The 27,903-nt window shown below is 38.6% G+C and overlaps 2 protein-coding genes across 4 annotated transcripts; one reads left to right on the forward strand and one right to left on the reverse strand.

Annotated features, from left to right (window-relative positions):
- The first annotated feature begins 222 nt into the window (after positions 1–222).
- Positions 223–5,559, forward strand: tcta (T cell leukemia translocation altered). Of its 2 annotated transcripts, none has more exons than XM_083559964.1 (3): positions 223–672; positions 3,285–3,339; positions 3,615–5,555. In XM_083559964.1, the coding sequence occupies exons 1-3, from the start codon at positions 462–464 to the stop codon at positions 3,655–3,657; spliced, it is 309 nt and encodes a 102-aa protein (XP_083416090.1). In that variant the 5' UTR covers positions 223–461; the 3' UTR covers positions 3,658–5,555. The 2 variants fall into 2 exon arrangements, with proteins under 2 accessions (XP_083416090.1, XP_083416091.1); XM_083559965.1 differs by having other exon boundaries at positions 231–672; positions 3,285–3,367; positions 3,615–5,559.
- A 9,417-nt stretch (positions 5,560–14,976) lies between these two features.
- Positions 14,977–21,568, reverse strand: glyctk (glycerate kinase). 2 transcript variants are annotated; one of them, XM_083533460.1, is made up of 5 exons: positions 21,489–21,568; positions 19,148–19,533; positions 18,907–19,058; positions 18,623–18,798; positions 14,977–16,393 (listed from the first exon to the last, which is right to left on the reverse strand). In XM_083533460.1, the coding sequence occupies exons 2-5, from the start codon at positions 19,489–19,491 to the stop codon at positions 15,533–15,535; spliced, it is 1,533 nt and encodes a 510-aa protein (XP_083389586.1). In that variant the 5' UTR covers positions 19,492–19,533; positions 21,489–21,568; the 3' UTR covers positions 14,977–15,532. The 2 variants fall into 2 exon arrangements, with proteins under 2 accessions (XP_083389586.1, XP_083389587.1); XM_083533461.1 differs by having other exon boundaries at positions 20,173–21,523.
- Positions 21,569–27,903: the final 6,335 nt, after the last annotated feature.

Consider the following 27,903-nt stretch of genomic DNA (forward strand, 5'->3'; position numbering starts at 1 on the left):
ATATACTGCTTCATTAATATTAAATAAACAAGAAATGTACAGTTTATTATATATATTTAAGTCTGGCTTTCTTGTGTGATGCAGTGTTTTGTTGAAAAACAACCATAGCTTCCTGTTAGCAGAAATAGCACTGCAAAATGGCGGATGATCCTGCATCATCACATCCCCAATCCAAAGACCTACAAGACACCCTTTTTAACCCTCGGTTACATATAGGGGGCGCTCCAGCGTGAGATTAGCTCTATTTTTTGCTCGCAGAAGAAGAATTCAGGCTGGTTTCCTTGTGTAACAAATTCTCGAAAGAAAAACAGACGTTACGCTTATGTTGTACTCGGTTTATTAATACTTTTGTTTAAACAAAATTAACAGTCTTCCTTCATCCCTTTTTTCATTTCTGAATTGTGGTTATGGTGCACTAGCGCACATGGTTTTGGGGACCAGCTTTAGGTCGCAGCAGTGACATGGAGGAACAGTGGGATTTCGAGTTCCTCTCTCGCGTTGTTGACAGTTTCGTGTCCTTTCTGGCCGAGTTTGTGGACGACTGGCTGGCCAACGACATGAGAGTCGTCGTGTTCAAAATACTGTTCAGCTGGCTCGTCCTCAGCTTGATTGCAATCCATTTTGCTTGGAAAGTTTACGGTAACACGGTGAACGACATGTACTACAGACAAGGTGAGACTCTGGCACTTGTCACTGGGAAACAAACATGTAGATTGCAATATACGTTATCATTTTTTCTTTCACGTATCTTAAAATAGTGGCGACTTAATCCTGACACAAAAAGATAGAAATAACAACTCATGGATAGAACTTGATATGGATAGAACAACTCATTGTATAGTACAGATACAAAGCAACGCAATACAGTTTAGCATCTAACAGAAGTGCAAATATCCGCATTGTGCAAACGGATAAGTGCAGAGAAATATGAAAATATATGTGCAACAAATATAAAGGCTCTGGGCAGAATAAATCTAGAAACGCTGTTGAGCTATATACATTTCTACAAACAAACAAACACACACCGATCATGCATAACACTATGACCACTGACTGGTGAAGGGAATAACACACTCTTCTTCGTAGCCCCTGTTATTGGGTGGGATATATAGATATATTAGTAAACATTTTGCCCTAAATGTTAATGTGTTGGAAACAGAAAAAGTGTGCGAGATTGACAAAGGCCAAATTTGATGCATGTGGGCGTAAAGGCTGATCCGTGGGGTCTGATCCAACAGTCGACCTACTGTAGTTCAAATTGCTAAAGAATGCTGTTTCTGATAGAAAGGTGTCAGTATACACAATGCATCACAGTTTGTTTCCCCAAAAATGATTTCAATCATTTTCGAGCATCTGTGTAAAATGCCGGACAAACAAGTTGGATCTATATCCATGCAGATATTTTGCAGGGTGTGTAAAAGTGAGGCAGTGCAAATGACACTGTTGTCCTCGTTGATTGCCTTACTGTAATGCATAAATGACAGTGTGGGGTTTGCATGAATGTAATGTTAATGTAACGTAGGAAAGTGTGGGTTATGTAAAGTACGAGATGCCAATTGTGTGTATAAAAGTTATATAGTTTATATACAGATGATCTTGCGATATGCAAAGAAAGAATCAAGGATCTGCTATGAATTACAACTATGTATAGTTATGATTATACAAAGATGATGCAGATTGTACAGGGTAGAGAAGAGCTGCATGATTGCTACTGGCAGTATGATAAAGCATCAGTAAGCCGAGCGGTGTAGAGTTCAGTAGGTTGATGGTAGTTGGGGGGAAAAGAACTGGCCCTGAATCTGCTGGATCTATGTTCCTGTATATCTTTCTGTATAAAAGGAGGTTAAACAGACTGGGATGTGGATAGTCCTTGATGATGATGTGAGCTATGCGCAGGCATCTGCTGTGGTGAAGGTGCTCAATGGCAGGTAGTTTGGTACCAGTGATGTGCTGGGTGGATTTGACCACCGTTTGCTTGGATTTTTTATTCACAGACAGTATGACTGCCACTGCCATAACACACTGATGAGGCTGATGCATCTAGGGTTGTTTTCTGGACCAAATGCTGGTTGAAGGAAAAGTACACAGAATGTTATGAAGATGCATGGTTGGGTGGATATACCTCTAGGATCTCCTCTCCACCCTTGGGCTTACATGTCCTTTAGACGTCATTAGGAGTGATATGAGAAAGTGGAACAAGTGTAAGGAACGTGCAATGACCGAGGTGGATTATTTACTTAATAAGCATCGCCCTCCATCCACCAGTTTATTTATTTTTTGTTCCTCTTGCACCATGAGGCGCATTGCGATGGCTTACTTGCCGTTTCCGTAACAGTTTTGTTACGGTTCGGGTTGCTAGCCAAACACCCCAATCAACCATTTGGAGATAAGAAGACAGACTAAGCACACACTGACCCATCAAAATAAGTCTAACAAATGTCATTGAATTGTGTTTATATTGAGAGGAAACGTGATATGAACTTGGTAAAACTTAATACAATTGAAGCACTTAAACAGAAATCACAATCTGCTTTTAAGTGACATTCGATGACAATTCATTTATTGGTCAACCCTAATCTCATTCCTAGTTTTTAGCCATCTCACCTCATACACTATATTGCTAAAAGAATTGGGTCACCAGATCTTTCCTGCTGTATGTGGTTCTTTTACAAACTGTTACCACAAAACTGGAGGCACTCAATTGTAAAGGACGTCTTAAGATTTGCTATAATAAAATTCTGCGTTCACTTAAACTGGGAAACCCAAACCTGTTCCAGCATGGCAATGCCCCTGTGCACAAAGTGTTGAAGACACTTGAAGATCTGGTTTTCATGCTTTGGAGAGGAAGATCTTGAGTGGCCTGCTAAAGAGCTCTGATCTCATCCGTACTGAACACCTTCAGGATGAATTGGAACGCTGACTGCACCCCAGACCTCCTCACCTACATCAGTACCTGCCCTTCATAATACCCTTGTGACTGATGAACACAAATATCCATAAGCAGTGTGAGTGGAGGGAATTATAAGAGTAAATTTGGACTAAATGTGGAATGCAATACTCAAAAAGCACATACCAAACTAATGACCAAGTGACCCAATACTTTTGGCAATATAGTGAATGTTTGTCATTGATTAACTGTCAGTTGCTATTCTTTTCACTGTAATTTAAATATACTAAATAAAAATAGTAATATTAAATAAACATATTAATATGGACTATACAGATAGACACATGTTTTTTAATTATTTCGCAAACATCCATAAAACATCTTTTTAATTAATCAGGAACTGGTGGACAGAATGGTGGCACACCGGATACAGCACCTCACCTGAGTGGATGGTAGGTGTCCAGACAGCTTTGCTTCCAGGTACACATATGCAACTGTGATTGTGATTATTATTTTAGCTTTGATGCATTAAATGGCGGACCAACAATTACATTTCAGTTTTATTCACTAATAGCAGTTTATTTATCTTAATTAACAGGGAATAGCAACATTTCTTCACATAAAAAGAAAAAATTAATAAATAAACCTAGAATAAACTATAACACCTACATCTAGTATTGTTCTCTCAATACTGTCTGACATTAAATCATTATTTTTGTCTGTTCAGGGAGAGTGCTGCCAGAGAAATCTTAAAGTCACACCACGAGTGAACAAACACCAGCGGTGTTCACATTTTGCCTGAAGACTGAGGACATTCCAGAGATGCTCATGCAATATGAAGGTCTTGAGAAGTATTTGTGCATTCCGTGGCACAAGACCATCAATGGATTATTAAAGGAACCAGGTCTGTGGCTTGGTGAAGAGGAATCATGGACCATGATTGACTTTTAAGACATATAGCAGACTTTTGCTGAAAACACTGTTTGTAATGTAAAGCGAATGGAGAAAAGTAGTCACTCTGCTGTTTGGTGATCACTGTGTACACCACACTGAACATGGGCTAAGGAAAACAAAGGAGAGAGCTGTCTGAGGAGGCCAGAAAGAAAATACTAGACAAGCATGTTATGGATGAATGCTTAAGAGCAGGGGTCACCAACTTTTTTGAAACACAGAGCTACTTCTTGGGTACCAATAAATGTGAAGGGCTACCAGTTTGATACACACTTCTAAAATAACAAATTTGCTCAATTTACCTTTAATTATATGTTATTATTAATAATTAATGATATTCATCTATGTGGAGACCCTGATCATGTTAATGATTTTTGACAATAATCAACAATGATTTAACAAGGTAGGAAACAGATAAATATCAATATGCAAAACTTTATTTATATAACTTCTACAAATATATATAACTTTATACCAATGCAAGTGTGATTAAAAAAAAAAAAAAGAATAGCAACAAAGAAAATTAGATGCAGCTCACTGGTAAGTGGCGCTATGGTAAACTATTTTTAGAAAAGGCCCGCGGGCGACACGTGGTCCTTGCGGGTGACCTGGCGCCTGTGGACCCCCCATGTTGGTGACCCCTGCTTTAGACCTTTCTCTGCTTTATGTTCCTCTAAGTACAGTTGCAAATATCAGGAAGGACTTTAAGGTCCACTGGACTGTACCCAACCTCCCTGAATGTGTCAACTCCACGGTCAAGGTGCATTCGTGTCTAATCACACCATTCGTTGCTTTTTGAACAGTGGGTTCCATGTAAAACAAAAAACAAACAAAAAAAAAAGCCAGACTGGAATTTGTTAAAATTCATTTTATTGTTATTAATATAATATAATTATTATTTAAATATTAACAAGCTTCAATGCTTATAGGAGAATGTCCTGTGGACAGATGAGACAAAAGCTTTTTAGCTGTTCAAAGATAAAAATAAATTTTCCACAATATGGGGTTTAACAGTACACGTAGTCGTACCGAACCTTTTTAGTACAGGGCGTATGGTTCGGTACACGTGTACCAAAAGCAGTCTTTTTTTTTTTTTTTTTTATGTGCAGAACAGGAATGTATTAAGTGTATTCTTCGCCTCACACTTTAAATGCAGCCTTTTTTTTTGTTATATTATTATTATTAAACATGAAAACATTCAACAATGCCAGTGGTATAAAAAGAAACTAGATTTAGCGCAGTGTCAGTGGCTTCTCACTTCATGCGATTTGTAGTGCGTTGTAATACTCTGACAACTGACAATTCTGCATATCGAGGGAGTGAATGGCTGTAAGGAATGAAGACATTTGTTAAAATATGCTAAAATAATTAGAAATTATGTAGAACATGCCTTTAGAAAATGTTATATTAAATGTAAAACACACACACATTACCAAATTTAAACAAATACAATTTTTCCATTTATTTAATGTTATTTAATCAGTTTCATTTATGCCAATTGAACCGATTACTGAATTTAATGTAAATAATAAAAAAGTGTATTGCATTAATTAGATTTATTCAATTTTAGTTGTATATATTTAATTTTGTATTAAATATTATTTTACATATTATTTAATCCAAGCAGGAATTTTATTTTAAAATTGTTTGAAAAATGTAAACTGTTGTTCTCAAATGTCAATAATAATAAACAGCATTAATAATAATGACAAGCAATTTTGTTTTGCATTTCTTCTCCCTAACCGTACTGAAATTGAACCGAACCGTGACTTAAAAACTGAGGTGCGTATTGAACCGTGTATTTTGTGTACCGTTACATCCCTAGCACAGTACAGTGCATCTGGAAAAGCATTTCCCACATTTTATGTTACAGCCTTATTCCAAAATGGATTAAATTAATTATTTTGCTCAAAATTCTACAAATGATACCACATAATGACAATCTTCATATTAATAATAAAAATGTGGCCAGTGGTATAATTCATTTTTTGCCTTTAGTTTTCACTGTGCTGAAATTGCGTGTGTGGCCCTTTAAGAGATTGCTGGTCTGGGCTCGCGAGATTTCCCTTTCACAGGCGCGAAAAATAGAACAGCCATTTTTTTGGATAACTCTGTGGAGCAGTCGCATGGTGTGTGTTGTTTTGATATCGAGGAGGATTTATTCTAAAATGGTGCTGTTCCTCCTGATGAGATCGGTTCGAGTATAATCTGCGTGATCCTTGTGTCACGTGCAAACACAAGTTTCTGTCACTACCGTATTTTATTTACTGTATTTCCTTTATCGTATTCTTGCTTATTTTCGTTTTGTTATTTTTTCTGAGCCTGTGTGTTCAGTAAATTGGGTGAGAAAAGTTTCCGTTAGGCAATCCCTTAGATTGTGTACATTTATACAGCCTCATTAACACTCAAGATGTCTTTTGGTGTTTACCTGTGGTAAATCGCTGTTGAGATTTGTTTTTGTTACACTGCTTTTTGGTGAAACATTATTTTGTAATAGTTTATTCTATTTCATTATTTTTGTTTGCTGATGTTCCCACCGACCGCTGTAAACTAGAAGTAAGAAACAGCAGTCAGATAAACCCCTTTATAACAAATTAACTATTCTGTTGCCGTGTGTGTTTCTTTCGTTACCACCCGGTTACATTTTTGGTACCAGGAGTGGGGCAATCTGACGGTCGGGAACAGTAGAGTGTCGATCGCATCTTTGTTTTGTTTAAAAAAAATAAATAAAAATAATAATAATAATAAAAATATGGTAGTGGCTGGTGCTTGAGTTGCAGGACTTGCAGTTGGAGTGGTCAGCTGTGTGGTGTTCATCCAGCTGCTGGAGACGTCGGCCGAGGGTTTGAGGCCAAGGGACGGGTCAACTGGAGGGAGAGGAGACATCGCTAGCTGCTACTGAACTGCAAGTGTGGTTGCGGATCGGGAACCAGTTACGTGTGTTTTGCAGAAGTGGACGAGAGTGTTATATGCACATTACAGACAGTATATCCTTTGAACTGGGAAACAAAGAGCTTCTCACAAAGACTTTGTGTTGTTGAAAAGACTTTTAAGCATGTCACAGCCGGAGGAAGAGGCTGGGATAGAACATGGTGCTGCTAGTGGGGAGGGTGTGTGTAATGTGCAAGAACAGATACATGAGCTCAGTAGAAAGCATGCTGAAGCTATGGCAGCTATTGCCTACCTGAGTAGAGAACTAACTAGGTCCTATGTATATGTGCCCAGAGCGCGCCACATTCAGCCTTTTAGTCTGAGTCTTTAAAGTTTCCTAAGTCTACAATGCAGCCTAGATTTTCTGATGATGGCCAACCTATTTGTTTCAGTGTAATGGTGTCGGGCACATTGCAAGAAACTGTGTAAGAAAAAACAAACAAGCTGTCAAGGACGATGAGCCATCTTCCTCACAACCGGGAAATGCACACCCTCGGTCGCTATGAGCCAGGCGATGCGAGGGCAAGCAATAGGCTCAACTCCTCTTGACTCAAATCGTGATCGTTTACTCAAACATGCTGTGGGGAAGTGTCCGGTGGTTGACCTGAAACTTGGAGGTGTGACGGTGTCATGTCTGCTTGACACCGGAAGCCAAGTCAGTACAATTACCGAACACTTCTTTAAAGAGCACTTGGCAGGTGAAGATAAGGATATGCTTTCTACATCTGGTTGGTTAAGAATAACTGCTGCTAATGGATTAGGCATTCCGTATTTGGGTTATCTCGAACTACGAGTTGAAACTATGGGTATCACCCTGCCTGAGTGTGGTTTCCTGGTGGTAAGAGATGTACGAAATTCGTCTGCTGTGTCAGCGCTCATCGGCATGAACATTATAAGCAGGTGTAGGCAATTAGTGCACGCTGAGTTTGACACCACCCCGGGTGGAGAGTTAGAGTCTGACTGGAGAGAAGTTTTCCAGCAAATGCAAAGTGTCAGTCAAGCTAAGAAACAGGTTGTTGCTCATATCGCCGGGAAGGAGAACGTGCATATTCCTGCTTGGTCAGTTTCGACGTTGACAGTCAGGGGAAAGGGGAATAGGTGTCCAGAGGGTTTGTCTCACCTGTTGTTGAAGCCTGGGAAGTTTCCCCTCCCTCAGGGGCTGATCGTGGTACCTTCTCTTGTTTCCACTTCAGCAGCACTATTTTCGGTGCGAGTTGTGAATCTCTCTACAGAGGATATATGGCTGCAGCCTTGCGCCCGGCTGGGTATTCTCTCTCCTGTTGAATCATTATGTTCTGGAGAGGGTTGTGAAGTAAAGTTCAAGCGAGTCGCAGCTGGGGTGGAGGACATTACCGTGAGCACAGAGGAGAGGCAAGTGGTGGCAGAGGGCTTACCAGACTTACTGACCGAGCTGAGTTTGGGTGGAACTGCTGAGCAGCAGACTGAACTCAAAAAGTTGTTACTGAGGTACATGGATGTGTTTGTAGTAAGCGATGAGGAATTAGGGTTTTCCGACAAAGTGCAGCACGAGATCCATCTGGTCGATGATGTACCGATAACACAGCCATACCGTCGCATTCCACCTACCCAATATGGGGAAGTCAGGGAACACATCACTAAGCTACTCCAAAAAGGGGTCATTAAGCCTAGTAGTAGTCCGTACGCATCACCCATAGTACTCGTGCGAAAAACAGATGGAAACTTAAGATTGTGAGTGGACTACAGGCACTTAAACGCCAAAACGAAGCGAGATGCTTTCCCCTTACCTCGCATTGATGAGAGTTTTGATGCATTGCAAGGTGCGAAATTCTTCTGCACCATCGACTTGGCTAGCGGGTACCATCAGATAGCCGTGCGGAAACAAGACCAACCTAAAACCGCGTTCACCACCCCGTTTGGGATATTTGAATACTCCCGTATGCCTTTGGTGTGTGTAATGGACCGTCCACATTCCAACGCCTTATGCAGTCTGTAATGGGGGACTTAGTATTTCAGACTCTGCTGGTTTATTTGGATGATATCCTTGTCTATTCGTCTACCTTCCAGGAACATCTCAATAGACTGGAGGTGGTTTTCGGTAGGCTAAGGGAGGCTGGACTTAAGGTTAAGCCTGATAAGTGTAGTTTTCTCCAAGAACAGGTGAAGTTCCTAGGTCATCAGATCTCTGCTCAAGGGATTGCAACTGATCCAGGAAAGGTAGAGGCTGTAAGTAATTGGGAGACGCCAAGTTCCGTAAAAGAATTGAGGTCCTTTCTAGGGTTCTGTAGCTACTACAGAAAATTTATTGAAAGGTTTTCTAAAATCGCTGGTCCTCTCCATGACCTGGTGAACTTTTGTCTGAGACAACAGAGTATGGTGAAGAGACCTGAGTTTTGTGCACTTTGGACAGAGGAGTGTTGTACAGCTTTTGAACTGTTAAAGGAGAAGCTTACTTCGGCCCCAGTCTTGGGTTTTGCAGATTTCTCTCTTCCGTTTACCGTTGAGACTGATGCTAGCAAAGACGGTTTAGGTGCTATTCTTTACCAACAACAAGGGGACTCTAAGAGAGTGATTGCCTATGCAAGTCGTCGGCTACGCAATGCAGAGAGAAACGATAGGCATTATAGCAGTATGAAGCTTGAACTGCTAGCCCTTAAGTGGGCGGTTTCAGAAAAGTTCAGGGGGTACCTGTTAGGTGCAAAATTTGTGGTTGTCACCGACAACAACCCATTATGTCATCTGAAAACAGCAAAGCTGGGTGCCATTGAGCAAAGGTGGGTAGCTCAATTAGCTGTTTTCGATTTTGAGGTAGAGTATCATCCTGGACAAAATAATGTCGCAGCAGACGCCCTCTCTAGGCATCCGTTGGCAGGGGAGCTCGACAGTTCAGAAGAGTTTGATGACTGTGTTGCCATCTGTAATGTGGTCAATAGGGGTACACCTTTAGACCTTAATTTGTTGATTGCGGGTGACCAGTGTTGCAAGGTTAGACAGATCTGGGCCTGGGAGGGTAGTCCAGGGAAAAGTGACATGCAGGCGTGTACGTTTGCTCTTCCAGGTTATACCATGGCTCAGTTGAAGGAATTTCAGCTAAGTGACCCTGTTTTGGGTTCCTTCAATGAATTTTGGGGTAGCCAGAGAAAGCCTACTAATCGTGAGAGAAGCAACTTACCTAGGCCTGTGTTGTCACTGTTGAAGCAGTGGAAATATATCCAAGTGTTGGATGGGTTGTTTTACAGGGTTGTGAATGACCTTCGCTTGGGTAAATGTAAACAGTTGCTTTTGCCAGCCTGTTTAAAAGAACAAGTACTGAGCAGTGTCCACGATAAGATGGGACATCAAGGCATCGAGCGGACGCTCGATCTGTTGAGACAACGTTGCTTCTGGGTTGGTATGTATAATGATGTTGAGAGGTGGATTAAAAAGTGTCAGCGCTGCATTCTTACCAAAATGCCACATCCGCGTATCCGTCCGCCTATGAAGCCATTTTTAGCATTCAGACCGTTGGAAGTGGTGGCTGTGGATTACACTGTGCTTGAGCCGGCCACGGATGGTCGCGAAAATGTGTTGATTGTCACTGATGTGTTTATTAAATTTACACAGGCATTCCCCACCAGAGACCAGAAAGCGGATACTACAGCCAAGATTCTGTTGAGGGAGTGGTTCATGAAATATGGGGTACCCGAGCGGTTGCATTCGGATCAGGGTAGGAATTTTGAGAGTGAGGTGGTGGCTGAGTTGTGTCGCTTGTATGGGGTTAAGAAAACACGCACAACCCCTTACCATCCGCAAGGTAATGCACAATGCGAGCGTTTTAATCGAACGATCCATGAGTTGCTAAAAACACTTCCTCCTGAAAAGAAGAGGCGATGGCCAGAGCACCTTCCTGAGCTGATTTATGCATTTAATGTAACCCCACATGCTACAACTGGGTATTCACCTTATTTCTTGTTGTTTGGTGTAGAACCACGCCTTCCTGTAGATGCTCTACTGGGCAAAGAACATCCTGTGAGTAAAGGGCAGGATTGGTTAGCTATTCACCAGAGCCGTCTCAGAGACGCTCATGAAAAGGCGAGAGCATTTACAGAGCAGAAAGCGGCCGAGAGACTGGCTCCTCTTAATGAAAAGGTTTACTGTCCCTCGGTTGAGGTTGGGCAGACAGTGTACTTGCGTCACCGGCCTGTAGGCAGACATAAGATACAGGATGCTTGGGCTCCTGTGGTGTACCGGGTAGTCGATGTGCAAGGTACTACATATACAGTTGAGCCTGTAGAGGGAGGTCCTCAGAAGCGGGTCCACAGAGTTGACTTGCGACCGTGTGCGATACCTGTGGTTGAAACAGCAGATGCAGTAATTTGTGTAACCACTTCAGCAGCTGTGGTTCCCGCTGATTCAGCAGAAACCGATCCTGTGGATCCAGAGTGTGTAATAGTGGAAGAGGTTACTTTGCCTCATGTTGAAGTGACTGGGGATGTGGAAATGAAAGTTTCCCAGTCAGCAGAGGACATATTAGCAGTAGGATCTGATTGTGTTCAGGATCATGATGAACATTAGTCCTCTGAGTTAGATCGTACAGGTGAAAAGGGTGGTGTTCTTGTTCCAGATGAACCTGTACTAAAGAAACCTGTCCCTGCACCAAGAAGGACTAGTCGTGTCAATGCTGGTGTGCATTTGAACCCTTTTAATGAGCCCAGATCAGCTTGCGATCCTCTCTTGATCAGCCCTGAGGTCTTTTCTCAGGTTTTAGCAAGCCTGGGTAGCGTGTTCTTCAGAGAAGCAGTAAATGAGGTTAGAAACCTGCATTAATGTCATAGAGGACAATGATGGGTTTTAGCAGGGGAGAATGTGGCCAGTGGTATAATTAATTTTTTGCCTTTAGTTTTCACTGTGCTGAAATTGCATGTGTGGCCCTTTAAGAGATTGCCGGTCTGGGCTCACGAGATTTCCCTTTCACAGGCGCGAAAAATAGAACAGCCATTTTTTTGGATAACTCTGTGGAGCAGTCGCATGGTGTGTGCTGTTTTGATATCGAGGAGGATTTATTCTAAAATGGTGCTGTTCCTCCTGATGAGATCGGTTCGAGTATAATCTGCGTGATCCTTGTGTCACGTGCAAACACATGTTTCTGTAACTACCGTATTTTATTTACTTTATTTCCTTTATCGTATTCTTGCTTATTTTCGTTTTGTTATATTTTCTGAGCCTGTGTGTTCAGTAAATTGGGTGAGAAAAGTTTCCGTTAGACAATCCCTTAGATTGTGTACATGTATACAGCCTCATTAACACTCAAGATGTCTTTTGGTGTTTACCTGTGGTAAATCGCTGTTGAGATTTGTTTTTGTTACACTGCTTTTTGGTGAAACATTATTTTGTAATAGTGTCGTTGCACAGCCATTTTCAGATCTCTCCAGAGATGTTCAATCGGGTTCAAGCCTTGGCTCTGGCTGGGCCACTCAAGGACATTCACAGAGTCGTCCTGTAGCCACTCCGTTGTTATCTTGGCTGTGTGCTCAGGGTCATTGTCCTGTTGTAAGATGAACCATTGCCCTGAGGTCCAGTTCACTCTGAAGCTGTCATTTGCCTTTTACTGAGGAGTGACTTCCGTCTGGCCACTCTAAAATACAGGCCTGATTGGTGGAGTGCTGCAGATAAGGTTGTTCTTCTGACAGGTCTTTTAGAGTGACCATCAGGTTTTTGATCACCTCCCTGACTAAGGCCCTTCTCCCCCGATCGCTCAGTTTGGCCGTGCATCCCGCTCTATGAAGAGTCCTGGTGGTCCATACTTCTTCCATGTACGGATGATGGAGGCCACTGTGCTCATTGGGACCTTCAATGCTGCAGGAATTTAATGTAACCTTCCCCAGATCTTTTCCTCAATACAGTCTTGTCTCTGAGGTCTACAGACAATTTCTTAGACTTCATGGCTTGGTTTGTGCTCTGACATGCACTTTTAATTGTGGGACCGTCTATTTAGGTCCACCAATTTTGAGGTGTGTGCCTTTCCAAATCATATCTATAAGGTGGAGAAACATCTCAAGGATGATCAGTGGAAACAGGATGCGCAGGAGCTTAATTTTGAGTGTCATGGCAAAGGCTGTGAATACTTATATGTGATGTTTTTCATTTTTTTATTTAATACATACGCAAAGATTTCACACACTTCTTTCATGTTGTCATTATGGGGTATTGTTTGTAGAATATTGAGGAAGATAATGAATACTTTCCGGGTGCACTGTACATACTCTGAAACACCGAGGAGGCTTGATTAGATTTGGGGCTGCATGTGGTCTTGATCTGTACTGGGCACAATAAAATCTCAAAATTATCCCATTCTGGAATGCAGCGTGCTGCCCAATGTAAGAAAGCTCCGTTTCATTCAAAGCTGATGGGTCTTACAACAGGGTCTTCTTCTTCTTTCGGCTTCTCCCATTAGGGGTCACCACAGTGGATCATCAGTCTCCATACCCCCCTGTCCTCTACATCTGCCTCTTTTAAACCAATTACCTGCATGTCTTCCTTCACCACATCCATAAACCTCCCCCTTGGACTTCCTCTTTTCCTCCTACCTGGTGGCTCCATCCTCAACATTCTCCTACTGTTATACCCCATGTCCCTCCTCTGCACATGTCCAAACCATCTCAATCTCACCTCCCTCACCTTGTCTCCAAAACGTCCTACATGTGCTGTCCCTCTAATAAACTTGTTTCTAATCCTGTCCATCGTCATCACTTCCAACGAAAACCTCAACATCTTCAGCTCTGCTACCTCCAGCTCCACCTCCTGTCTTTTACTCAATGCCACTGTTTTTTAACCATACAAACATCTAAACTCCCTGTTGACAGGTACAGAGGTCTCACTAAGAACTACAGAAATTGCTTGTTTGCAAGGATTGACTCTAAATGAAATATTAGGTCCTATTATTATTGTCCATGATATTTGTATTTGTTATTTAGAATATTATTTTCAATGAATGTATATCAACTACATAAAATATCAAGATATTTATCATTAACCTATCAAAACCTACCAGACTGAACTGTATAACAGATAAAGTTTGCTATAAGTACAACACCACGCAACTACTGTACTTTGTATTCAACAGATGACCCAGGAAAACAGAACCATGCAGCATTGTTTTGCAATTCTTACTGAAAATACTGGGGCTTTACCCTAATTTCTAGCATTTTTTTTTTATTCTATACTTGACTGAATATAAATAACAACAAGCAGGGTGATTTGCATGTGCAAAAAAACTTAAACATTTCTTTGTCCACTAAGCAGTTGTTTTTTTTCTTTTTGTGGAAAAACAGACACATCAAACATATGCCTATGCATTTTGAGTTATATCCAAAACAACAAAAGGTCAATCTTACAGATGAGATGATTAAAGTGAATTTATTGATCACTAGAGCTGCAACAACTAATCTATCTTCTTCTTCTTCTTTCGGATTCTCCCATTAGGGGTCGCCACAGCGGATCATCCGTCTCCATACCCCCGTCCTCTACATCTGCCTCTTTCAAACCAACTACCTGCATGTCTTCCCTCATCGATAATATTCGATAATGAAATTTGCTGTCAACGAATGTCGTTATTGATTAGTTGGGCTGATCAACTGTGATGGCAAGATAACACAGCCACCCGCGCAAAATGGCGGACAGTATAGGGTCAAACAGCAGCATGAAAAGTGTCATCAAAGCATGGGAGCATTTTATATTAAGTGCAACAAAGAAAACTGTACCTGCAAGTTATTGCAAAGCAGAACTTGTGTGGCATAGAAGTACCACAGTGATACACAAGCACACAAAAGTAAAACACAGTGGTAGAGTTTAATGAAGTGCTATTTTGTGCAAACAAACACTAAATCTACAAGCAGCAAATAACTGTAGCAGTAAATGATTACATTTTTAGTCACTGATATATATATATATAAATTCTTTTTTTTTTAATCATGCTTGTTAGTTTGCTGCATTTCTCCGATTCATTCTCTTTTTATAGCATTTGTCCACAACAGTTAACTTATCCGTTTTCAAATGTAATTTACTGCGGCTATGTTCAAATGCTTGTTTTTAATATTTGTATATTTCATTTATGCATATATATTTAAATTATCATACAAGATTAAATTAATTATAAATCCTAGATGCTTATATCTTTACAAATTCAACAAAATGTCTGTGTATTTATTTTAACAAAAATTTAAAAATAATCATGTATTATATTTTATATAGATTTTTTTAAGCATGGTTTATTTACACAAATTGCTTTACCTTCCACCTTGCTTTTTTTTTTTTTTTATATAGAAAGAAACAACTCATTTGGGAATTCATTCAAAGGAGAAAACCCCCATGCACTCTTCAACAAGCAGCCACTATAAGCTTTAAAATGTTTAAATTAAAGATAGTTCAACTTACTATGTGACTTTTGCATTTTTTAAGTATACTTTTAGACATGAATACCCTGAATTAGGTTTTTATAATAAGCAAAACATAAGTTATAAAAAATTAAAATAAAAAATTATCCGATTAATCGATTATCAAAATAATTTTTAGTTGCAGCCCTATTGGTAACTATTAGAGTATAATTTTTTGCATTTACAATTTGTCTTAGAACAATTATACAGAATATATACACTTAAAATGTGTAATATGTGTTTAATTTTCTACAATATACAATAACATCTCATCACAATGGAACGCTTAGTCCTAATAGACAAATCTACTTTTTATGCTTAATCTGTTTTCCCAAGAAAAAAAAATATTTTGGATAAGTTACTTTGGAGGTGGTCATGGCAGAATCATCATGTGAACATCCATTACATTGGTACCTGTGAGTCCTGGCAGGAGCAACTTTTGCCCCTTAAAAAGAGATGAAAAAAATGTAAATGAATCATTGTTGCAAAGAAATCTGTCAATGTCCAGTCCCTGACTTTTGGCCTCTGCTTCTATGTTCCCATCACAAACTGCACCAGCTGCTTCAGTAGGGCCATCCTGACCATCGGTTCCACCGCTGAGGAATACAGTTTTGGTTCCATCTGTTGCCCTGCTGAGCTCAAGCCCCACCCTCAGGGCTAGCTCTTGATTCCTTCCACCTCTGCCTTTCCCCAGTAGCTGGACAGTGGGTTCACCTCCAGCCAGCAGGCATGTGGCATGCCAGCTTTCCTGTTGAGCCTCTTTCAAATGTTTCATTGTGCAACTAAGTTCCAAGCTCCCCACCCCAACCTCTGGCCCCAGTTTGAGAATCTGATCTCTGAGCTTTGAAGACTCTGTCTTTGGAGAACAAGCAAAGCGAGACAGCAAGCCATAGAGTTTGGCAACATCTTGGACATTACCACACACCCCTGGAGATAGAATAAGTGGTCGAAGGCCTAACTCCTTTGCTTTATGGCTGGCACACTGCAGGGCAATAGCATTGGAGCCAATCACAGTGTTGAGAATTTTGACTTGGTGTGGATGATCCTTTAGCTTGCCGCTGTGCTGGATTTTATTCAGAACCGCTTTCACAGATGACGGAAGAGCAGCAGAAAGCTTGTAGCGGTTCAGGATGGCCCAAACTTCATCCAGTGAAGTCTCCCCCTGTACTGTTGGTCCGCTGGCTATGAGATCTACTGGATCTCCAATGATGTCAGATAGAATCAGCCCCACTACCTAAAAGTAGTGGACAAAAGTTAATTTAGTAATACCAGAGAAAGACTAAATTCTTTGTGAATAAGTACGGCTTTCCTTTTAATAAAAAAATTAATAAAAAAAAAATATTTATTGGGATCTAAAGAACAGTTGTGTGGTTCTCACCAACATACATACAAACAAATAACATTAGGTGACCAAAAAACTCCCAGATTTCAATATGTATCTATTTTTCCCAAATAAGTAAACTAACATTCAGAGATCCGATGGGGAAATCACTTCATCCTATAGTTCAGTAACATGTAGCACTAACCTTTTACAACAAGCAAATCAAATGTACTCTGTAACTGATTAGGGTGTCCTCATTTTGGAGGAATTTTGGCCCTGGTTTCTTTGCAAGACTGCTTCATTTCATTGAACGTCCAGCTCTATTAAGATCCTACCACAACATTTTAATTGATTTGAGATCTGAACTTTAATTTAGCCTTTCTAACCCCTTTGTCTTTTAAAGCTCTTCAGTCAATTTGCTGGCATGCTTATGATCCTTGTACTGTTGCATGACACAGTTTTAGCCCAGCTTAAGCTGCTGGTCAATTTTCTTTTTTGTCTTAAGAACAGTCGACATGAGAGGATTTTTTTACTGATACTGAGATGGTGTTTGCCAAATATGGCACTGTAAATGATGACCAAACATCTCATCAGTCCAAAGGTTTTGTGGTTTGTTAAGATATTCTACTTGGAGAAAAGGTGCTTTTCCTAGACATCATTCCCTGAAATACATATTTCCTTAATCTTTCTGACTGTGCTGTCATGACTATATTGTGAATAGGAATAAATTGTGAAGGACCTCAGCCTTCCCAACAATGGACTCTTTTTTTCTGTTGCTTTCAGGGAAGCGCTTTTGCTCCTTAAAAGCAAACACAGAGAGAATGAGGAGAAGCGTCTTCCCACAGGCCATTCTGAGTTTAAACCAGGAAACACCCAGGATCTAGTACTGGACCTCTCTCTCTCTCTCTCTCTCTCTCGCTCTCTCTCCATCACTTTCATTTTTTTTTTTACATTTTTATTTGTATAGCGCTTTTAACAATGAACATTGTCTCAAAGCAGACTTTATTCTTTCACTGCTATAGAAATGAGCATCAGAAAATAATAAGGACATATTCCTTGGTCTTGCACACATGCAGTAATAGCGTAAAAATGCGGCAGCAGGCTATTCCCAAAATACCGCTATGCTCCTAATGAAAGCTCAACATATTTCACCCATTACACTGTGTAACAGACACTGTCTTTCGTTAAAGCCTGTGTAAAGTTCATTAGTTTCAATGTAGACGCACCTGTCTATAAGTCGCAGGTGCAGCTAATTTATGTTTTAAATAAAAATCTTTGTCAAATTCATATGTGTGCGCTTTATAGTCCGGAAATTATGGTATATTCTATATTCTTATATTCGATTTATTTTTTCATGTTTAAATGTTGGACAGTCGTATAAACCATTTCACTGCATGTCATACTCTGTGTGTATGTGACAAATACATTTTATGTTTGAATTTGAAATATAACTAATGTGCTTACAGAGGTCAGTAAATCACATAATATAGCTCTTGTTTTTTATTTATTTATATTTATTTATAACTGAGCATTAAATCCTGGAATTGATATTCCTTTTTTTTATTTAGAGAATCCTTCTTAATGTAGGTGAACTTCATTCTATTGGCATGTATGTGTGAGACTACTCTACTATTTGGTCGCAAAATTGATGACCACAATAGAAAATGTATGTGACTGAAACTCTAGAATAACATTAGGCAGGCTGTACAATACATGCACCATTGAATTCTAATCAAATAAATGTCTGTGTTTTTGTTGCTATGAACAGTACCAGCTGGTGACAGTAATCTGCATTAGGTAAAATTTTGTGTTTGCTTTCAGTTTAGATTTTTTTTTGTGATCAGCAATGTCATCATGGATCACTGAGTCATATCTCAAAAATTATGAGCAGATCTTTGCCCAGAATTTACATGCATTTACACATTCCTGAAATCAACAGTGGAACATACATGACTCAAATGCATCATGAACAACAAGTCACAAGTTGATAAAAAACATGCAGATGAATTTGCACTAGATTTCTTTACTGATAAGAGAACCATGTATACTCGATGTATCTGATATGGAACAAAAAAAATGCGTAATATAAAGGCAGCCTCTGTTTAATGGCTTTGTATCAAATGGAAAGTTATATAGTCATACCTGGGCAGGGAATGCACAACGTGCCAGGCCTCCACCTTTCAAAAGTGACAGGGCTCGCCTCACTATGTTTAACTCCTGAATTGTGGCCCCTGCAGCAGCTAGGCGACGTGTCAATTCCTGTTTTTCCTGTAGGGTTACTGGTGGAACTGGAGCAGGTAGTAATGCAGAGCCACCACCTACAAAATAAAAATAAATGCCATCTAAATAAAATATTTGAATGGTCATTAAAATTTATGTTAATCTCTGGTGAATGTTTGAATACTCACTATAAAATTAATATTTACCTGAGATAAGGACAAGCAGCAGATCGCTCTCAGTGAGTTTGCTGGCGAGTTCCCGGATGCTTTCGGCTGATCTTTGGGCATCTGTGTCTGGTAGGTTATGTTTAGCTCCTTCCATCACTTTGATTTTACTGTTGGGGTCTAGCAACATATTCCTGAAATTCAGAACAGATCAATTAAATATCATTTAAACACATGAAAAAGTGTAATAAAAATTTCTCTTTCAGTCTATAAGGATACCTACAGCTTCCTATGACATTGCAGCGTTTCCTGAATTCCATGAGGCACGCTAACTAGCCCTTGAACCAGGTGATCTCCCACAATCCTCTCTGCCTCTGCAGCCATCCCCAGCACAGCCTTTCCAAATCCCACCAGATAAAGGTTATGACAGAGCTTGAATCTGTGCTCAGCCACCACCAGTTCATCACCCTGTCGTTTTAATGCTCTGCGCACCACACTGTCTGGCTGCACTCCCTCCAAAGCGGCAGCAAAGACGACACGAGCTCGCTCTTCTAGAGAACACATGCTTCTGACCCATCGAGGTCTCCAGTAGAGAACACAGTGAGAAAGTGTTAGGAGTTGGGCCATGGACCAATCAATTTATCCACACTCCCCAGGAACTGAATCCTCCTGATATTTTAAACAATAAAGATAAAAATCAATATCTGAAAGATGTATTATTGCATAGCACTTACACTGATTGTTGATTTATGTGTGGAACTGAGTACATTGTTATACAGAGTGAATCACTTACATGACACAGAAAGACTAGTTACTAACTAAAGGAGAATATGTACTTATTATGGACTGTAAAATATAACTTTGAATCGCTCTTTTTGCATTACAACAGCATTATAATTTTTTTTAACTAAATGTTTAAGAAAAATGCTCGAAATTATGCACAATTTTTTGAATCACTCTGCATGTTAAAGATACCAGGTTTCATGTTGATTTTGAAGCTCGCAAATCAACACCAGCTCACTTTCATAGAAGTTTAAATTAAACCTATTTGAATTATGTAAAACCTTTAACAGCAGACACTTATCCAATGTAGAAAATCAAATGCAAATCTAAATCCCTAATGAGCAAGTCAGAGATGACATGAAAAAGAAATCCTTTACTCTCTGGGCAATAATAAACTATGGGATTATAAAACACAACAGTACCATTCATAGATAAATATAATATATAAAGGCAAACAGCGCATTGACCTAGATAGTATAAACAACATTCATAAAATAAAAGTTAGTTCCTCATTCAGGCCCTTACCAGCACTTCCTGGAGAAAAGAATATTGACGCTTACTCTGAACTCAAACAGTTCAATGTATCATGCTGACTGCACGTAACTAAACCTGTTTACTGTGTGAATAATGATTGACTGATGAATTTTGTACCTATAATCACTGGCTCATCTTTTGTGCTAGTGCAATCATCTATACAGTATATATGCTCTAACATTGGCAATCAAAGGCCCTGGATTGCATTTTTAAAAATTTCTAGCTCCATATTGAAAATATAAAAGGTACATTTAGTGGAAGAAATTATGTAAGGTGATGAACATAAATTATAGGGCAGATACAGTGCGAGTGTGTGGAGCCTGAGATATGTGATGTCTATCGCTATGTATGATTATGAAGAAATTAAAGTAAATGATATGTCCTGCCTATATTATCAATAACTATGATCTCGGCTTGTACAGAAAACAGTATCATTCTTCACATTGAGCTTGATGAAGTGATATGCATGAGTTTCTTGTTTGTGAGCTTCTTTGCTATTGCCACTAGTGCATTTGTAGCTTTAACATAGTCAGATAGATGTTGTTTTTTTTCTCAGTATTGTGAGTAGTAAGTCATTCTGATAGGAAGCTAATCTTATGTTATGCATAGCAGCACCCATGAACATCATCATCAGGGATTTCTCAACCTCCTCCTATCCAGGAGGAGATCCAGGACTGCTTGCACCAAAACCAGAAGATTCAGAGTCAGTTTTCTATATAACCATCACCACTAAACTACACTAAATTACTAAACTACACTAAACTACAAGGGCCCTGATGTCTCACTTATGCTTTGCTGCCTGTAACCATCATGCAGTTCTGCTCCACCCTATGTCTATCCTGTATTATCTCTATATAAATACAACTGTATATAATAATAAATGAATAGCATATCCTAGTTTCTGTTCATCTTTCTGTATATACAGTCATCTGAATATGAATGTACACCCTCTATGAATTCTATGGTTTTAAATATCAGGACATCTGGTACATTTTTCAGATCATCTGGTCCTTATCTGGTCTTAAAATGAGGTAAACACAACCTCAGATGAAGTGCACATGACATGTTACACTGTTAAATGGCAAAGTCATGTGTGAAATAATAAGTACACCTTATGAGTCAATAGCTTAAAGTAAAAAATAAAAAAATAAAAAAATATATAAACAGATTTCAAAGAGGCATACTTTCTTTTTCACAAGATTGTACACTGTCTATTGTCTTGCGTACTTTTGTACATAAAACTTTTACATAAATTGTAGCTTAGATCTTTGGACATGTGCAGAAAAGTAAGCGCTCTAAAGCCTGACCTGGGGAATTGCTTTCGTTCATCTTTTTGCACTGTCGAGTTTTTTTTTTTCCTTCCTTTCTTTTAATACACGTCACTTCCGGAGAAATAATGTCAAACTTAAAGTACCATTTCGCAAGGCTACATAACAGATTTATCCGTGTTGTGCATCGTATTTGGTGACTAAAATTAAGTTAAACATTAAATATGAAAAAAGTTTAAACACATGAATATGCCGGTTTGGAAGAAAAACTAATACATATTAAAAGCAGTAAATTATCTAGGCCACGAGGTGGCACTCTTACAACACTCAGTTATCTAGAAAATTCTGTTTGCATTGGAGCGTTTCTCAGAGCAGAACTAAAAGCAATTTCTCACTGCTTCAAACAAAATGCAAATGTACATTCGTTTATTTGATACATCATCACAAAATATATTATCCTGTTTCTTACCAAAACAAAACAGGATAATGGATAATGGATAATGAAAACCAAAACATCTAGGCATCAGCTCAATGCATAAGTCATTGAAAGCAAAATGGTTAAACCGGCTGTCATAATGTCAAGCTTGTCTTCTTCAAATTTCTATGTATTTTTATGTAAATGTGTCTTGAAATGATGAATTGTGCAGATAAATCTTTGACTAATGTAGTACAGCATCAGATTAACCAATGATCAACTAGTTCTTTAAAACAGATTAAATGTAAATCTAGAGAACCTTCAACTGGCGGGCATTTGACAGAGCATAACACAGAATTATATTTTCTAAAAATGGATGAACAACCAGAAAACAGACAAACACTATTACAGTACAGTAAAAGTAGGAATCCTGTCCGGTCTCTTGCAATCGAAATCTGACATACAGTAATGTGTAAATTTGTGCTGTTGAAATTCATATATAACATACAGGAAAAAATTCATGCATTTCTAATCATTGTAATCCAATCCGTAGTTTACATTGGTAATTTCAATACAGAAATTATTTTGCTCATTGACAAAAAGATGAACTAAGGATTTGGAGAAAAGTACATGCTTTTGCAAGTAATCCATTATGTGGTGCTGTTTGTACAAATTGTTTTCAGAAATACATTTACTGTTTTATCTAGCGCTGCCTTAATCCTTTCTGGGTATGGGATTCACCAGAGCTGCACAGGTTGTTGATGGGATGATGGGATGATCCTCTTCCACTCTTCCATAAAGACATCACGGAGCTGCCGGATGTTTGACACATGGCTCTTTTCCACATTCCGCTTAAGGATGCCCCGCAGGTGCTCAACAGGGTTTAGGTCTGGAGACATGCTTGGCCACTCCATTGCCTTCACCTTCAGCAAAACATTTTCATGTTGGAAAACTGCCATTCGGACCAGTTCTGCTTCAGAATGTCACAGTACATGTTGGAATTCATATTTCCCTCAATGAACTGCAGCTCCCAAGTACCAGCAGCACTCAATCAGCCCCAGACCATAATGCTATCACCACCATGCTTGACTGTAAGCAAGACACAATTTTCTTGGTACTTCTCACTTCTCACTTTTGCCACACATGCTGGACACCATCTGAGTCAAACAAGGTTATCTTAGTCTCATCAGACCAAAGGACATGGTTCCAGTAATTCATGCTCTTGGACAGGTCGTCTTCAGCAAACTGTATGTGAGCTTTCTTGTGAGCCATCTTCAGAAGAGGCTTCTTTCTGGGACAATGGCCATGCAAACCAATTTGCATATTGTCTGAGCACCGACAAGCGGACCTTCCTCTTCTGCAATCTCTAAATCAATGCTGGCAGCATGCATGCATGTTTTTTTGTAGCCAGCTTCTGCATCTGACGCACATCATGGGGACTCAACTTCTTTGATGGACCCTTGCGAGGCCAGTTCCGAGTGAAACCCGTCTTGGAAAATCTCTGTATGACCCTGACCACTGTACTGTAAATTAGTTTCAGGGTGTTACCGATCTTCTTATATTTTCTGCCATCTTTTTTAAGTCTTAAATCCTTAGAGAGTTCTTTGCCATGAGGTGCCATGTTGAACATCCAGTGGTCAATATGAGAGAATTGCACTCAAAGCAACACATTTTAACTGCTCTAATACAAGATACACAAATTTGTATGGTCCTGTCAAGCAGATAGATACATGAACATGATGAATAGACATGTGACTTTGCATGGTTAAACCACGTACAGCTGTTATCTCTTGGGGTGTTCTCAATTTTGTTGGCAGCTATTTTGAAAATATTTTCAAAATAATGGTTATATGTTGAGTTAATTTCAGAGGGCAGTAAATCTGTACTGCTGTACAAGCTGCACATTGACTTCTAATATATATATATAAGTGTGTGTATAATGTAATGCACCCTTTGGGACTGTTCAGAGAAGTTATGAATGTTCCTTGTACCTTCATTTCATGGTTTGCAATACATGATATCCTCTATATTTTCTCCACTACTCAGATATATGCCATCCTAGAATTGTACAATATGTTTTATAAACATTTCAAACAAGAATGTGTTATGTGTTAATGGCATACATTTGCTGTATGTGCATGTTACTGTAGCACAATTTCTGTATACTATGAGATTAAAACACGTGAAAGCTGACATGACTTTAAAATCAATGGATGGACAGACGGTTGGATAGATAGATAGATAGATAGATAGATAGATAGATAGATAGATAGATAGATAGATAGATAGATAGATAGATAGATAGATAGATAGATAGATAGATAGATAGATAGATAGATAGATAGATAGATAGATAGATTCCATTCCATTCCATTCGCAGCTCATTTAATTTAGCTCCTAAAAATGGGAATACTTTGGAGTGAGAGTGAAGACTTTTCCATAAAATTAAGTAACTGGACCCTTTTATAATTATGAGATTCCTACAAAGGTCATATCTTTCAAAGGTCGTACCTGGCCCTTTTCAGCACTACTGAGAGAATAAATGTGCTGACTTTTACACAATCCACTTACAGTAAAGAGAGTGGATTTCTCTGTTCTCACTTAGTAATAAAACAGTAACAAATAACACTTAACACTTAACAAATAACAAATATTTATCTATCTTTTTTTTATTCAACAGGATGACCCTGGCTGCTTTTCTTTTAAAGGAAATCTTCTACATTAAAGACAAATGTGGAATGTTAAATACCATTAAATATTATAAAGGTTAAACAATGTTTCAACCATTAAAGATGGTCCACACATACGTACATTGACTATTAAAACAGGCACTGGAAGACCCTAAATGATCTTTTATCACTCCTTATGCATCATCACAGGAGATTTTTATTGTCTCTGCTGTCCCTGTTGACAAAAAGCAATAAAAACCCTTTTAGAATTTGTAAGGGTTTTAATGGATGTAATAGGAATTGTACTGGATTTAATGGAGATTTTAATGGTTCCTTTGTCTCTACTGGTGATGTGCTATGTCTAGTGGTTACCATTAAGTACATCTAGAGAACACCTTTGGCAACTTCTAATATTTACTGGGCACAAAGAAGGACCATTGGGACATCATTAAGCAACTAGATACTACAGTTTTTGCAGTGGTTACTTTGGTCTAATGAAAAAAATGTAATATGTTCACAAACACACACAATACATAATGGAAACCATTTGGTAATGGGTTTAAACAGTTAATAGGTTAACAAGATAAAGGGTTGTAATGGTTTTCACAGTGGAAAATATTAAAATTTCTGTGATAGTTGCTATTGTTTTTTTCAGCAGAGGAAAAGATGCAGATTTCCTTTTCAAGCACTTTCCCAGGTAGCAAACTGACACTGGCTCACTATCTATTTTGGCTGGCTATGCTGGCCTTCCCTTTACATTGTTGGCCCAGTGTCAATTTTTACCTTAACAATGACAGATTTCACATGGAGTCCCTGCTTATTCTGTGCAGTACTGTGCAAAAACACATGAAGTGGAATGCAATAAAGCAAGATGCCCCTTAAAATTATATAAAAATGAGTTAAAAAGCAGTAAACAGTAATAAATTGACAAAATCAGTAGTCATATGCACAATATGTCTTGTTTTAGGCTGGTATGTTTTGCTTAAGCTTTTGCACAGTTCTTTACATACTCTGTCCAACTACCATAGGACACAATCACACATAATAATCTGTTCTTAAACCCCATCTCTTTCTCATACACTTTTTCCTCTCTTAGCTTTCTTCATCTGAGAATCACTCGCTGCTATTGAGGATGTCCCCACATTGATAGCTTTAAAATTGATGTGAACAGTACCACATGGATTCTCTAAAGACTGCTGTGGATTGGTTCACTTGAACAGCCTAAAGACTGCACTTACTGAAGGCAGTGTATGCCCAACTCTCATACATTATTCATTAGACAGCTTCACTTGGATACTATAGATTTAAAGCTAAAAACTCTAAACAAATTTAAATAAAAAAGCTTTCTTTTTTTTTTTGTAATGGAGATCCATTTGATACACTTAGTTTGACTTTATAACATGCAGTTGAGGAAGAGTAATAAATTAGAACGGTGTCACCCATATGAGCATGGATTCCTTTTTGAGTCTGATTCCTCTCAAGGGTTTTTCATCATGTTAATTTTCCTTGTGACCAGGCTATAAATCTGTAAAGCTCCTTGTGACAATGTTCATTGTTGCTACATAAATAAAACCAAATTGAATTGAATCGATGATCACAACTCTGCACAGATTGTTGTTCTAAGTGGAGTAATGAAATAAGGCAACATAGCAAAAAAATAACTCATCTACTATGAGAGGAAGGATGATAATGTTTCTGACAATCAAAACATTTAAAATATCCACTGGTGTCAACAAATTGAAATTAATAGCTGTCACATCTTTCACAAGTTAACAAATTAGCCAAATACATACTGTATACACCAATTGCTTAATAAATGCCAGGATTTGTGAATAACCTAATAAAATTCATAATACAGACTATATGTTATAATACATTGCCAGGGCAGCAGAATGATGTAGATGGCAGCATTGCAGCCTTAAATTTCCTCTGGGTGTGAACATGTATGCAAATGTGTGAGAGCATAGTGCCCTGTGATGGATTGGTGTCCCATTCCCTTCTTACTCCCATTTCCTGGGATAGGTTCTGAGTCCACTGAAACACAAATCAATAGTATATTATACATTAAAAATACATTAAAACAATAAATCTTGGTGCAGTGTGATTTAGTATTTCTTATGTAAGAGTCAGTTATAACCTTTATAAACCTAATATTTCTTGGGAAGAAGCAGGCCTCATGTTTGGATTTACATTCTGCCATTCTCCTTGTTATGCTATGTTTCTTAGTAGGTGGTGAACAGTAAGACTTTTTTTTTTTAATTATTGTACTTACAATATTGTAAGTATCTGTATTTTATCAGATCATATTTATTTAATGCTTGATACCTTACTTTTAACTACTTTGAAGTAAATAAATAAACTGTATTTATTAATTACCTGCCACAAGACCAAAGCATAACCCCACGATTCTCATGGAAGTTTACGTGGAGTATGTGCGCTCTCACTGTGTGCCTGTAACAATTGAAAACACTTTTCTTACAAACATTATAATGTGTAAGAGGATAGAACATTGAATTGCATTCATTATTAAAACATAGTTGTAATAATTTAGTACTTTTACTTTCGATAATCATAACATTCAAAAGCAAGTTTCCTTCCTTCCTTCCTTCCTTCCTTCCTTCCTTCCTTCCTTCCTTCCTTCCTTCCTTCCGGCTTCTCCCGTTAGGGGTCGCCACAGCGGATCATCCGCAAGTTAAAATGGCTAAAAGAGGAACTTTTACTTTTACTGGAATAATATCTATGGTCTAATTTATTCACCATCAGTATTAGTCATAGATAAAATATGTATGATGGTGGATTCCTTTAATATACAGATAATCCAGGGGTTGTTACATCACTAAACTCTCATATTCTCACATGTTCCAACTTGTTAGGAATGTTTTAGTACTAGCGGCAGTGACCAGAGTCATAGCTTCACACTGTTTTTTATCATGTGTAATCATTTATATTTACAGTTACATCTCAGACTGATGGCTAAAAAGATATCAGTTTCTAAATCTCCTTGTATTGTATGTATACACAATGTTCACAAAGCTTACAATGTATAATTATTTCCATTTGTTTAGAGCACATAACTAATTTTTGCACTGCCATTTGTCTGTAGCCAATGTTTATAATTAGCTGTAGAACAGCCTGAGACAAAGTGTGCAACTGTATTACAAAAATTTCACTGTATATATTTGCTTCAAGTTCCTTTAATGCACAAGACGAACATTAAACCTGCTTATATTTTATGACTTAAAATCAGTTAAGTGATAAAATCCTCTTTTGGTTACTTCATTGCCTGTAATCTGAGTAATGCATTGACTCTGCAGTGATTGTGGAGTGCAGGTACAGATATGACAAGGAGCCAACTGATTTTCAGCTTATG

Source organism: Silurus aristotelis (genome assembly GCF_946808225.1).
Source record: "Silurus aristotelis genome assembly, chromosome: 2".
Classification (NCBI taxonomy): domain Eukaryota; kingdom Metazoa; phylum Chordata; class Actinopteri; order Siluriformes; family Siluridae; genus Silurus; species Silurus aristotelis.

Coding starts and splice junctions, on each gene's coding strand:
- tcta (XM_083559964.1), top strand. CDS start 462: ATGGAGGAACAGTGGGATTTCGAGTTCCTCTCTCGCGTTGTTGACAGT. Junction 673..3,284: donor CGACATGTACTACAGACAAG/GTGAGACTCTGG, acceptor TTAATTAATCAG/GAACTGGTGGACAGAATGGT. Junction 3,340..3,614: donor GCACCTCACCTGAGTGGATG/GTAGGTGTCCAG, acceptor TTGTCTGTTCAG/GGAGAGTGCTGCCAGAGAAA.
- glyctk (XM_083533460.1), bottom strand. CDS start 19,491: ATGGCCCAACTCCTAACACTTTCTCACTGTGTTCTCTACTGGAGACCT. Junction 19,059..19,147: donor CTGCAATGTCATAGGAAGCT/GTAGGTATCCTT, acceptor TCTGAATTTCAG/GAATATGTTGCTAGACCCCA. Junction 16,394..18,622: donor GTTGTGCATTCCCTGCCCAG/GTATGACTATAT, acceptor CACTACTTTTAG/GTAGTGGGGCTGATTCTATC.